This window comes from Tachysurus vachellii, chromosome 6, assembly GCF_030014155.1.
Source record: "Tachysurus vachellii isolate PV-2020 chromosome 6, HZAU_Pvac_v1, whole genome shotgun sequence".
Classification (NCBI taxonomy): Eukaryota; Metazoa; Chordata; class Actinopteri; order Siluriformes; family Bagridae; genus Tachysurus; species Tachysurus vachellii.
Genome location: NC_083465.1, coordinates 31,650,694 through 31,662,774, shown reverse-complemented (window position 1 = coordinate 31,662,774; position 12,081 = coordinate 31,650,694). Strand labels below are relative to the sequence as shown.

At 40.2% G+C, this 12,081-nt stretch overlaps 2 protein-coding genes across 2 annotated transcripts; both read left to right on the top strand.

Moving 5' to 3' along the window:
• The first annotated feature begins 2,983 nt into the window (after nt 1-2,983).
• On the top strand, nt 2,984-5,618 carry ndufb6 (NADH:ubiquinone oxidoreductase subunit B). The gene is made up of 4 exons (XM_060871476.1): nt 2,984-3,267; nt 3,476-3,568; nt 4,790-4,834; nt 5,477-5,618. Exons 1-4 carry the CDS (start codon nt 3,088-3,090, stop codon nt 5,546-5,548), a joined length of 390 nt encoding a protein of 129 aa, XP_060727459.1. The 5' UTR covers nt 2,984-3,087; the 3' UTR covers nt 5,549-5,618.
• A 636-nt stretch (nt 5,619-6,254) lies between these two features.
• On the top strand, nt 6,255-11,270 carry toporsa (topoisomerase I binding, arginine/serine-rich a). The gene is made up of 2 exons (XM_060873282.1): nt 6,255-6,322; nt 8,834-11,270. The coding sequence occupies exon 2, from the start codon at nt 8,834-8,836 to the stop codon at nt 10,973-10,975; it is 2,142 nt and encodes a 713-aa protein (XP_060729265.1). The 5' UTR covers nt 6,255-6,322; the 3' UTR covers nt 10,976-11,270.
• Nucleotides 11,271-12,081: the final 811 nt, after the last annotated feature.

Below are 12,081 nucleotides of genomic sequence, written 5' to 3'. Positions count from 1 at the left end.
TGCTTCTGTGTGTTATTATTCAGTGTTTTAGAGTGCCACCTTCTGTCACTTGTATTATGAACCAGAGAAATGTAATCTGGTTGATTTTATTTAGAAATAATATTTACTAAATATGTATGTTTTCATTTGTGTTATATATTATACACAGTTTTTATTACATTATTGATCAGTAATTAATAGACAGTGAAGGACTAACATGTAGAATACTAAATAATTAGCTATATTCATTCATTCATTCATCTTCTACCGCTTATCCGAACTACCTCGGGTCACGGGGAGCCTGTGCCTATCTCAGGCGTCATCGGGCATCAAGGCAGGATACACCCTGGACGGAGTGCCAACCCATCGCAGGGCACACACACTCTCATTCACTCACGCAATCACACACTAGGGACAATTTTCCAGAGATGCCAATCAACCTACCATGCATGTCTTTGGACCGGGGGAGGAAACCGGAGTACCCAGAGGAAACCCCCGAGGCACGGGGAGAACATGCAAACTCCACACACACAAGGTGGAGGCGGGAATCGAACCCCGACCCTGGAGGTGTGAGGCGAACGTGCTAACCACTAAGCCACCGAGCCCCTAATTAGCTATATAATAATAGTTATTATTATTATTATTATTATTATTATTATTATTATTATTATTATTATTATTATTATTATTATTATTATTATTATCACTATGTCACAGCCTGCATCATTACTCCCAATCTTCCACAGCTTTTGGTTTAAGGCTCAGACCTTCTAAACTTCTTAACTAATTTCTACTTTAATGTTTAATCTTTATAACCCAATAGCTAAGATATGCACACAAATATATGACTAAGAAAATTCTTAAATACAGAATACAGTAAGTTAAATTTAACATAGTAGTGAAAATGTAAAATACATTTAACCATTTTTACTTCAATATTTACATCACAACCTGCCAGTAAATGATGGAGAAGAAGAACCTCGAATATAATATTAGTGATTGTAGTAGCGTATAATGTAGTTATATAATGATGTTGTAGTAATGTATGTTGTAATTGTATAATGATGTTGGACTCATGAACTATTCGGACATACTAAGAGGAGATGTGAACTCCATGTGGTGTTTGAGGACAACAACCTCCTCATAAATACAACATTTATCAGACTATATTTATAACCCCCAGTGTCACCCATATGAGGATGAGGTTCCCCTTTGAGTCTGGTTCCTCTCAAGGTTTCTTCCTTTACCATCTAAGGGAGTTTTTACTCCCCACAGTCACCTGAGTCACCTCAGACTTGCTCATTGGGGATAAATACAAACACATTTAAATATATCTGAGCATTTTTGTATTATATTAAATGAATAAATACATTTGAATTTGAATGCTGAGTTGAGTGGTTGTAGTGTATAATGTAGTTATATAATGATGTTAGTTGTTGTAGTGTATAATGTAGTTATATAATGATGTTAGTGGTTGTATATTATAGTTATATAATGATGTTAGTTGTAGTGTATATTATAGTTATATAATGATGTTAGTTGTAGTGTATATTATAGTTATATAATGATGTTAGTTGTAGTGTATATTATAGTTATATAATGATGTTAGTGGTTGTAGTGTATATTATAGTTATATAATGATGTTAGTTGTGGTGTATATTATAGTTATATAATGATGTTAGTTGTAGTGTATATTATAGTTATATAATGATGTTAGTTGTAGTGTATAATGTAGTTATATAATGATGTTAGTTGTAGTGTATAATGTAGTTATATAATGATGTTAGTTGTAGTGTATATTATAGTTATATAATGATGTTAGTTGTAGTGTATATTATAGTTATATAATGATGTTAGTTGTAGTGTATAATGTAGTTATATAATGATGTTAGTTGTAGTGTATAATGTAGTTATATAATGATGTTAGTTGTAGTGTATATAATAGTTATATAATGATGTTAGTTGTAGTGTATATTATAGTTATATAATGATGTTAGTTGTAGTGTATAATGTAGTTATATAATGATGTTAGTTGTAGTGTATATTATAGTTATATAATGATGTTAGTTGTAGTGTATATTATAGTTATATAATGATGTTAGTTGTAGTGTATATTATAGTTATATAATGATGTTAGTTGTAGTGTATAATGTAGTTATATAATGATGTTAGTTGTAGTGTATATTATAGTTATATAATGATGTTAGTTGTAGTGTATATTATAGTTATATAATGATGTTAGTTGTAGTGTATATTATAGTTATATAATGATGTTAGTTGTAGTGTATATTATAGTTATATAATGATGTTAGTTGTAGTGTATAATGTAGTTATATAATGATGTTAGTTGTAGTGTATATTATAGTTATATAATGATGTTAGTTGTAGTGTATATTATAGTTATATAATGATGTTAGTTGTAGTGTATATTATAGTTATATAATGATGTTAGTTGTAGTGTATAATGTAGTTATATAATGATGTTAGTTGTAGTGTATATTATAGTTATATAATGATGTTAGTTGTAGTGTATATTATAGTTATATAATGATGTTAGTTGTAGTGTATATTATAGTTATATAATGATGTTAGTGATCTACAGTGACAATAGTGATAATAAAAGGAGATTCCCATCAGAATGGTGCATGGAGTTTATACATCTAAGGACGTTTTCAGACAGAGATTTTGTTTGGACGATCAGATGTGAATATTCTGTAAGGAGGACCATGAGAACACGTAATATATCCATCAGGAGTCACAGCTTTTGGGGATGATGTATGTAATTGGTTAGAACTGTTGTTGTTGTTTATCCAAGTCTTCTAACTAAAGACAATCATTCTGAATTGTTCGTAAATGTTATTTCACAAACAGCAGAATTTCATGTTCATAAAGTGTCTAAAACATTTTACATCGTTACAGCAAATGATCTTCTATTATTTATGTTTTTGTAATGAATAAGAGTCCCCTGTGGCTCTGTATTTCACTACTTCCGGTTTATGTCGCGGTGCATTGTGGGCTAGTTGTCCTCTCTGAGGTGTCATTGTTGTTAGCTCAGGCTAATCATCTCGGTGTAGTGTGTGTGTGTGTGTGTGTGAGAGAGAGAGAGAGATGTCGGGTTACACGGCGGACGAGAAGCTCCGGCTGCAGCAGTTAGCGTCCCTGCGGCGCCGCTGGCTGAAGGATCAGGAGCTGAGCGCCCGGGAGCCGGTGATTAAAGCCGCGTCTCCGGGGCGACTGCAGGCCTTCTGGAGCTCATTCCTCCAACCACAGAGTCTGTGGAGGATATATGTGTGTTTTATTACATTTATTTACTTTATATCACTGAATTAATATTCAACACCACACACATATCTAACATTATTTATTCTAAAAAATTACATTTGTGTGAGTTCATGCATTAAAGTTAGATAGACAACGCAAAGGTTTTACCTCATGTACTAGTAAGTGTGTGTGTGTGTGTGTGTGTGTGTGTGTGTGTGTGTGTGTGTGTGTGCAGGCTTTTAAGGCTTTTAACGCGAGTTCTTTTGCTCTGACCCGCGTCCTTATTCCAGCCTGGATCGTCCACTACTATGTCAAATATCATCTTCTTGTGAGTAAAAAAATATCATCAACATGTTCAAATATAATGACCTCATACAGTCATATCAGTGTGTTTATAAGGGCATAAATATTTTTATAAATGTTATTGTCTGTGCGTGTGTCTGTGCGTGTGTCTGTGCGTGTGTGTCTGTGCGTGTGTGTGTCTGTGCGTGTGTGTCTGTGCGTGTGTGTGTCTGTGCGTGTGTATGTCTGTGCGTGTGTGTGTCTGTGCGTGTGTGTGTCTGTGCGTGTGTGTGTCTGTGCGTGTGTGTGTCTGTGCGTGTGTGTGTCTGTGCGTGTGTGTGTCTGTGCGCGCGTCTCTGCGTGTCTGTCTCTGTGCATGTCTCTGTGTGTGTCTGTGTTTGTGCGCGTGTGTCTGTGCGTGCGTGTGTTTGTGTGTCTCTGTGCGTGCGTGTCTCTGTGCGCGCGTGTCTCTGTGCGTGCGTGTCTCTGCGTGCGTGTCTCTGCATGCGTGTCTGTGCGTTCGTGCGTGCGTGTGCGTGCGTGCGTGTCTCTGTGCGTGCGTGCGTGCGTGTCTGTGCGTGCGTGCGTGTCTGTGTACGTGCGTGTCTGCGTGCGTGCGTGTGTGTGTGTGTCTGCGTGTCTCTGTGTGTGTGTGTCTGCGTGTCTCTGTGTGTGTGTGTCTGCGTGCGTGTCTCTGTGCGTGCGTGTCTCTGTGCGTGCGTGTCTCTGTGTGTGCGTGTCTGCGTGCGTGCGTGTCTCTGTGTGTGTGTCTGCGTGCGTGTCTCTGTGTGTGCGTGTCTGCGTGCGTGCGTCTCTGCGTGCGTGCGTCTCTGCGTGCGTGCGTGTCTGCGTGCGTGCGTGTCTGCGTGCGTGCGTGTCTCTGTGCGTGCGTGTCTCTGTGTGTGCATGTCTCTCTGCGTGCGTGTCTCTGTGTGTGCGTGTCTGCGTGCGTGCGTGTCTCTGTGTGTGCGTGTCTGCGTGCGTGCGTGTCTCTGTGTGTGCGTGTCTGCGTGTCTCTGTGTGTGCGTGTCTGCGTGTGCGTGTCTGCGTGCGTGCGTGTCTCTGTGTGTGCGTGTCTGCGTGCGTGCGTGTCTGCGTGCGTGCGTGTCTGCGTGCGTGCGTGTCTGCGTGCGTGCGTGTCTGCGTGCGTGCGTGTCTGCGTGCGTGCGTGTCTGCGTGCGTGCGTGTCTGCGTGCGTGCGTGTCTCTGTGCGTGCGTGTCTCTGTGCGTGCGTGTCTCTGTGCGTGCGTGTCTCTGTGTCTTACAGAAAAAACCCTACAGTGTGGTGGAGCTGAAACCCAGACTGTTCCCTGTAAGTAAATTTAGACACACACGTATCTGCTATACCCACACATACATGTACAGATATACAGCAGGAACACAATGCTAATAATACTGATGGGAACCTGTTTGCTCTCAGGACAGGTTTGTTTTTTTCATGGTATAGATTATAGAAGGTGTAAGAACCATTTCTTTGTTTGTCTTCTCCTTGATCTGCTTAGCTTTTGATTTGTCAGTTGCACAGTCCCACATCCCAAAGCTGTAATTGTGGGTTCAGAGCTGTACTTAATGCTGCAAGCAGCTGTTATAAGATGATAAACTGTGGCCAGGAAGCCATGCACATGGTCAGGAACAACACTCAGATACTCTGTAGCATGTAAACGATCTTCGAGTAGTGTTCAGGTGACCGGTGTCTTCCATGAAAATATTTCCCACACCATTACACCATCATCACGTGAAGCAGGCTGGTGTGTGGATTCATGCTGCTGAAACCTTATCCTGAGCCTACAGTCTGACACGAGTGGAACTGAGATGTTTTCCTGCTCATGACAGTATATTTTATTTGAGTTATCACTCCTGCAGCCTGATGGTTGACAGATAATTGCAGGTGAGGAGACATTCCTAATAAAGTCTGGTTACATGAAAACGTGCTTGTCTTTGTGCGTGTTTACAGGGTGATACCATTCTGGAGACGGGGGAGGTGGTTCCTGAGCTTCCTCACACTCATGGTCACGCCCACCACTGATCAGTGACCCTGGATCATGAACAACTCTGTACATACTTCTGTATCTAACAATAAAGAGCTTTACACTGTATGCTGTACCTCCTCACTCTCATTACTGCACCAATGCATTAGACCTTAACACACAAACAGCTGAATAAGAGTGTTAATTAAATGGATTTAATTCAGTTTGGTACATGCTGTGTGTTCAGTCTGTATGTTTTTGAATAGTGTTATAGACAAAATACGGAACGATGACAGTAAAAAGGTCCAACACTGACTATAAATAGTAATATAATAATAATAATTGGGGATTTACAGTACGTGTATTTTTCGGATTTAAATTGTCAAACTCTTTCTTTCTGAAATTCTGAGAATATAATATCTATATATAATAGAGGAAGATATTTCAAAGTATTAGGTATGTATATATAATATATTAGGTATGCTAAATCTTATTTAAAACTACATAAACAGCGTTTTTCAGGCTGTGTGTTTGAGAACGTCATAAATGTTAAGAATGATTGATTTTTATGATCTAAATGAAGATAAAATTAGACATAATGTTCAGCAAAGATGTTTACTATTAGAGAGAGTGAAGTCAAATGTGTAAAACATTTTAATTTATATTTAAAAAATACGTATTAAAAATAAAGCTATTTATGTTTTTGCAAGTGTGGAAAGCAGAGTCTGTGAGCTTTTATTTTGAAATGCACTAGAACCGGAAGTTATTAAAAGCCCATGGTGTAATTTTCGGTCAGGAGAGCCGAGTACAGCTGTAAGATTTGTGTACGTTCGGTAAGTTGTTTGTTTTACAGTTTATAAGCTTTAACTTTTACATTATTAGATTTTGTGTTTATAGAAAGTTTTTATATTCCTTAAGATTCAGCATTTAATATCGGTAAGATCGGAGAGTTTATTTTTTGCCGGTTTAGTTAATAAGACTGTGTGTGTGTGTGTGTGTGTGTGTGTGTGTGTGTGTGTGTGTGTATATGTGTATATGTATATGTATATATATGTGTGTGTGTGTGTGTGTGTATATGTATGTATATGTGTGTGTATGTGTATATATATATATATGTGTGTATATATATATATATATATATATATATATATATATATATATATATATATATAGTGTGTGTGTATGTGTGTATATACGTGTGTGTGTATATACGTGTGTATGTGTATATGTGTGTGTGTATGTGTATATATGTGTGTGCGTGTGTGTGTGTCGGTGTGTCAGTGTTGTATAAAGTACTAGAAAGCAATACTTGAGTAAAAGTACAAGTATCGTACTAGAAAAAGACTTCAGTAGAAGTGAAAGTTACCTTTTAGAATATTACTCAAGTAAAAGTCTTAAAGTATCTGATATTTACTGTACTTAAGTATCAAAAGTCATTTTCTGATATTTAATGTACTTAAGTATTTGAAGTAAAAGTAAAAAGTAAAATTTCAGTGATTTTCAGTAGACATAAGATCAGGGGCAGTTCTAGGGTCTCATCTTTAGGGGGTTTTAGCCCTCAGTGAGAATTTAAAACAAGAAGAGTTTTATATTATATATTATATGACCACATAGTAAGCCAAAAGTTATGGTATTATTAAATGGAAAAAGTGGACACCAAAATTTTATGTATGATGTAATGATGTCAGTCTTGAATCAGATCAGTTCATGTGTGTGTACATTCTCTACAAACAGTGTGTCCAATGAATGCAGTCATTAATAAACTAATATTCACAAAGACCAAATCAATAAATGTTATTTTTATTTAGTATTGAATGGATTGTTTGCATTAATATTTTGTTTGTGCTACAACTCTGGTAATAAGAATAGTGAAATTTCACTACTTTTGGTTGCCGTCTTTGCGGCTTTCAGCCGATTAACGTTATAGATAAATGCCTGCAGCTCTGACTGCGCGTGCACGCTGCGCCTCCAGCTCTGACTGCGCGTGCACGCTGCGCCTCCAGCTCTGACTGCGCGTGCACGCTGCGCGTCCCTGTGCTTCTCCGTAGAGTGTGTGGAGCGTAATGTAATCTAGGAGCAGTGATTCACCAAACCTCCCTTATTGCAGTCGCACACATTTCTTCTGATTTTATTTTTATAGCGGAGTAAAAGTATACATTTTATCTAGGAAATGTAGTGGAGTAAAAGTGAAAGTTGACATAAATTTAAATATCGAAGTAAAGTACAGATACGTGACATTTTTACTTAAGTAACAACAGTAACGAAGTATTTGTACTCCGTTACATTACAACACTGTGCGTGTGTGTGTGTGTATGTGTGTTATGTAGACCTGCCAGCAGTGTGTTACAGTAATCCAGTCTAGAAATGACAGGAGACTGAACAAGTACCTGAGCAGCCTGTGTGGACAAAAATGGCCGAATCCTTCTAATGTTGTAGAGAAGAAACCGACATGAGCGAGTCACATTAGCAATATGAGAGGAAACGGACAGTTGATTGTCCATGGTTACCCCAAGGTTGTGAGCTGTGGCTGAAGGGGAGATCAGATCGTTGTGCGGGGACATAGGATATATATGTGTGTATATGTGTGTATATGTGTGTGTGTTTGTGTGTTCCTCTGTTTGTCTGCGTTTCTGTCTGTCTGTCTCTGTGTGTCTGTGTGTTTCTCTGTGTGTGTGTGTGTGCGTGTGTTTCTCTGTGTGTGTGCGTGTGTTTCTCTGTGTGTGTGCGTGTGTTTCTCTGTGTGTGTGCGTGTGTTTCTCTGTGTGTGCGCGTGTGTGTTTCTCTGTGTGTGCGCGCGCGTTTCTCTGTGTGCGCGCGCGTGTTTCTCTGTGTGAGCGCGCGTGTTTCTCTGTGTGTGCACGCGTGTTTCTCTGTGTGTGCGCGCGTGTTTCTCTGTGTGTGCGCGTGTGTTTCTCTGTGTGTGCGCGTGTGTTTCTCTTTGTCTGTCTGTCAAACACTGGAGTTTAGCTCACTGGTGTGAGACAGGATGCTTGATGTAAACCTGATTCATGGGGTGTTTGTGTGTGAGACTGAGCTGTGTGAGGTTTATAAACAGTGGACTTAAACTTGTCTGTTGTGGGATGTGGTAGCTCAGTGGTTAACTACTGTTGAACTACTGATCAAAAAGGTCATGAGTTCGAATCCCAGGTCCACCAAGCTGCCACTCCTAGGCCCCTGTGCAAAGCCCTTAACTCTCAGTTGTTAACCCTGAACCCTCAGTTGTATAAATTGAAATAGAATGTAAGTCATTCTGGATAAGGGAGTCTGCTAAATGCTGTAAATGTAAATATGTGTAATGGTCATTTAGCCCTGATAACCATGATCTTTCACCTTTGATGTTCTAGATGATGACGTCCACAGAGCCGGACCGTGAGCTTCAAAACGTGTGTGCTGCAGCAGAGATGCCGTGTAAAGAGACGTCTCCGGACTCTAAGTGTCCAATCTGTCTGGACCACTTCAGGAACATGTCTTACGCGGACAGGTGTTTCCACCGGTTCTGTTTCCGCTGCATCCTGGAGTGGGGCAAGAACAAAGCCGAGTGTCCACTGTGTAAGCAGCCCTTTAGCGCTGTGTACCACTCGGTCCGGTCCGAGCATGACTTCAAAGTGTATGAGCTGCGTCCGGCCGAGAACGGATCCTTTGGTAGTGTGCAGGGTCAGAGATTCCGCTACCGGACCACGCTAACACACAGGCGCCGCTCGACAGTACAGATGCACAGGAGCTCACGCCAACAGGAAGTGATGTGTTTTCGCCGTTGGCTGTATCGATGTGATGTGCGGGTGCATGGCGTGCGAGACGGCGGTCGTTCCCGCGACATGTCTGCCGAATTCTTCCGTAAAAATCCGGCTTGTCTGCATCGACTAGTTCCTTGGCTGAAGCGGGAGCTGGCAGTGCTCTACGGCTCACATGACTCAGTCGCTGATGTCGTTCTTCACCTGATATTATCTATGATCACACGTCATGATATACAAGATGAGGCCTTCCTGCAGGAACTCCGCCCCTTTCTGTCATCAAGAACTGAGCACTTCTTGCATGAATTCCTGAGTTTCGCAAAGTCACCTTTCAACATGGAAGCGTATGATCGCCACGCTGTTTATGACTGCCCTGCCCCCTCTCATCTTTCTGCCATCTCTGAGGATGATGGAGACCATAGCTCTGCCCCTTCACCCTGGGATGATGAAACTCCAGGTCCAAGCTATTCTAGTGCCACGCACAGTGTGTTTACTGTAACCATTAGTGACTCAGATGTAGATAGTGCAAGTGAAGAAGTAGCAGCAGAGTCTGTAAGCATTAATGCTAACAGTAATGTCACCAACTCTCAAGCAGATGAGGAGGATTACAGCAGCGATGGAGACTGCATCATCGTAGGCTTCATCAAACCCAATGCACAACGGACTCCTGAGCTCGTCCACCTGTCTTCTGATTCTGAAGCATCAGCGCAAGAAGATCCAGAACCGCCTCCTTCCAACAAATCAGACAGGAGAGATCTGACCAATCTGAGAAGTAGGAATAGATACGACATACTCCCCCACTCTGCTACAAAACACAACTCTACAAGAAGAGATGGGAGCAGGGACGGGAGCAGGGACAGGAGCAGGGACAGGAGCAGGGACAGGAGCAGGGACAGGAGCAGGGGCAGGAGCAGGGACTGGGGCAGGGACGGGGGCAGGGACGGGAGCCGGGGCGGGAGCCGGGATGGGAGGAGGTACAGTAATTATTTCAAACACAGCTACAGGTGGCGCTCTCCCTCACTCAGCTATAAGGACAAAAGAAAAAGAAGGAAAGCAATCAATCACAGCTCTCCATGTGACACATTCCAACACAGGCACAGCAGATACACGAACACACGCTACAGACGAGACATGCCACAGCGATCACGTGCACGCTCACGATCACGTGCACGCTCACGATCTAGGACTCATTTGTGCTCTAGAAGTTCTAGAACCCGTCTGCTGTCAAGGTCTAGTTCTCATTCACGCTCGAGATCCACGACTCGTGTACCCTCCTACTCTGGAAGCTGGAGAACACAAGCTTCTCCACAGAGCAGGAAACACTCTAAGCACCTCTCTGTAAGCCCCTCCCCTTCTTCAAACTGGAGTTCAAGCCACAGCAAACACAACAGAAAGCAGAAGCATAAATCCCTTCATCGAACGAGAACAAGGAGGAGCAAAGACAAGCATCATGTTAAAAAGAAAAAGAAGGAGAAGAAGAGGAGGAGGAGCTTAAGCACGGAGGTCAGTGCTGAGCGTAGGAAACATCATAAGAAGAAGAAAAAACACAAGACAGCGAGGAAGTATTGGAGTGAGAGGACAGGGCAGAGCTCAGAAGGGAGATCACCCACTGTCATAAACATTCACACTGAAACACAGTCTGCTGAGGAGCTTCTGAGTTCCTCCTGTGGGGCACCATCTCAAAACACAGCTTCAAACTCTGCATCTGATGAAACTCTCCTGAATTATTCAGAAACACTTCGTCATTCCAGTTGAGATCATCGCTGACAAATTTGGTTCATAAAATCTTAAAACTCATAAAAAATACTCTGTGACATGACAATTCAGATGAAAGAGTTTCAAGTCATTGTATAAGCTAATTAATGCTCCTAATGACATCACGTATTTCCAGTTGTTATGGAGGTGGGACAGACGTCTGTCCAGTCTTCGCCCCATAACCACACCGTGGCTTTGAACATTACAGTGCTCCTGAAATCAATTTTTAAAAGTCAGATGAATTAATACTTATTTTTCAGACTGCCTGTAAATATTAAAGATAATTTGAAACGTTTTTTCTTTTATTTTAGTGTGATTCCAGTGTGTGACCACATGAGGGTGACATGCAGCACTGCAGTTTATTAATAAGTAACAATCAAGAGAAGAAAAACACACTGAATAAAAATTAAATTTACCACAAAATATCAGTTAAGAGGATGTGAAGTAAACAACATCTGGTCGGAATGATGTTTCACAGCTCTTAATACATTTTAGATTTTACTTCACTGAAAGACCTGCAGTTGTGTGACAAATATCAGTGCTGGTGAATTTAACGACATCAGTCACACCAGTGAGTTAGATGGTTTGTCTCAACACCACAGTCAGATAAAAAAGCCCTCTGAAATCTACATGTTACATCAGACAGGGTAATGTGGAGGCAGTACAGATATCCAGAAAAACAAAGCCTACATTTATAAAAAATATAAAATTATACAAACTACTAATATTAATTTCACTTTCCTTCCAAATATTTCATAATATTAAAATAACAATATAAAGTGCTTTTAAATTTGTTTTGTAACAATTGTTTAGTACTATAGGTTGTTACTGAGGCCCTGATGTATGGGCTAGAAAATATATAGTATAATATATAATAAATAGTATAATATAAATAATATAATATATAATAAATAGTATAATATATAATAAATAGTATAATATAATATATAATATATCAGTAACGTCGTGAGTCTTTTTTTTAAACTAGCACCCATTTACTATTATATTATAGTTATATATCTTTATCACCTTTATATCTGAACATTAGGTGTAAGAAGAGAAATGTTTATAGTTTAAGTACAATGCTAATTAAATGAATCGGCAGA

Excerpts from the sequence above, each read along its gene's own strand:
- ndufb6 (XM_060871476.1), top strand. The coding sequence starts at position 3,088 with ATGTCGGGTTACACGGCGGACGAGAAGCTCCGGCTGCAGCAGTTAGCG. Across the intron at positions 3,569-4,789 it reads ATGTCAAATATCATCTTCTT|AAAAAACCCTACAGTGTGGT; the intron begins GTGAGTAAAAAA and ends TGTGTCTTACAG. Across the intron at positions 4,835-5,476 it reads TGAAACCCAGACTGTTCCCT|GGTGATACCATTCTGGAGAC; the intron begins GTAAGTAAATTT and ends GCGTGTTTACAG.
- toporsa (XM_060873282.1), top strand. The coding sequence starts at position 8,834 with ATGATGACGTCCACAGAGCCGGACCGTGAGCTTCAAAACGTGTGTGCT.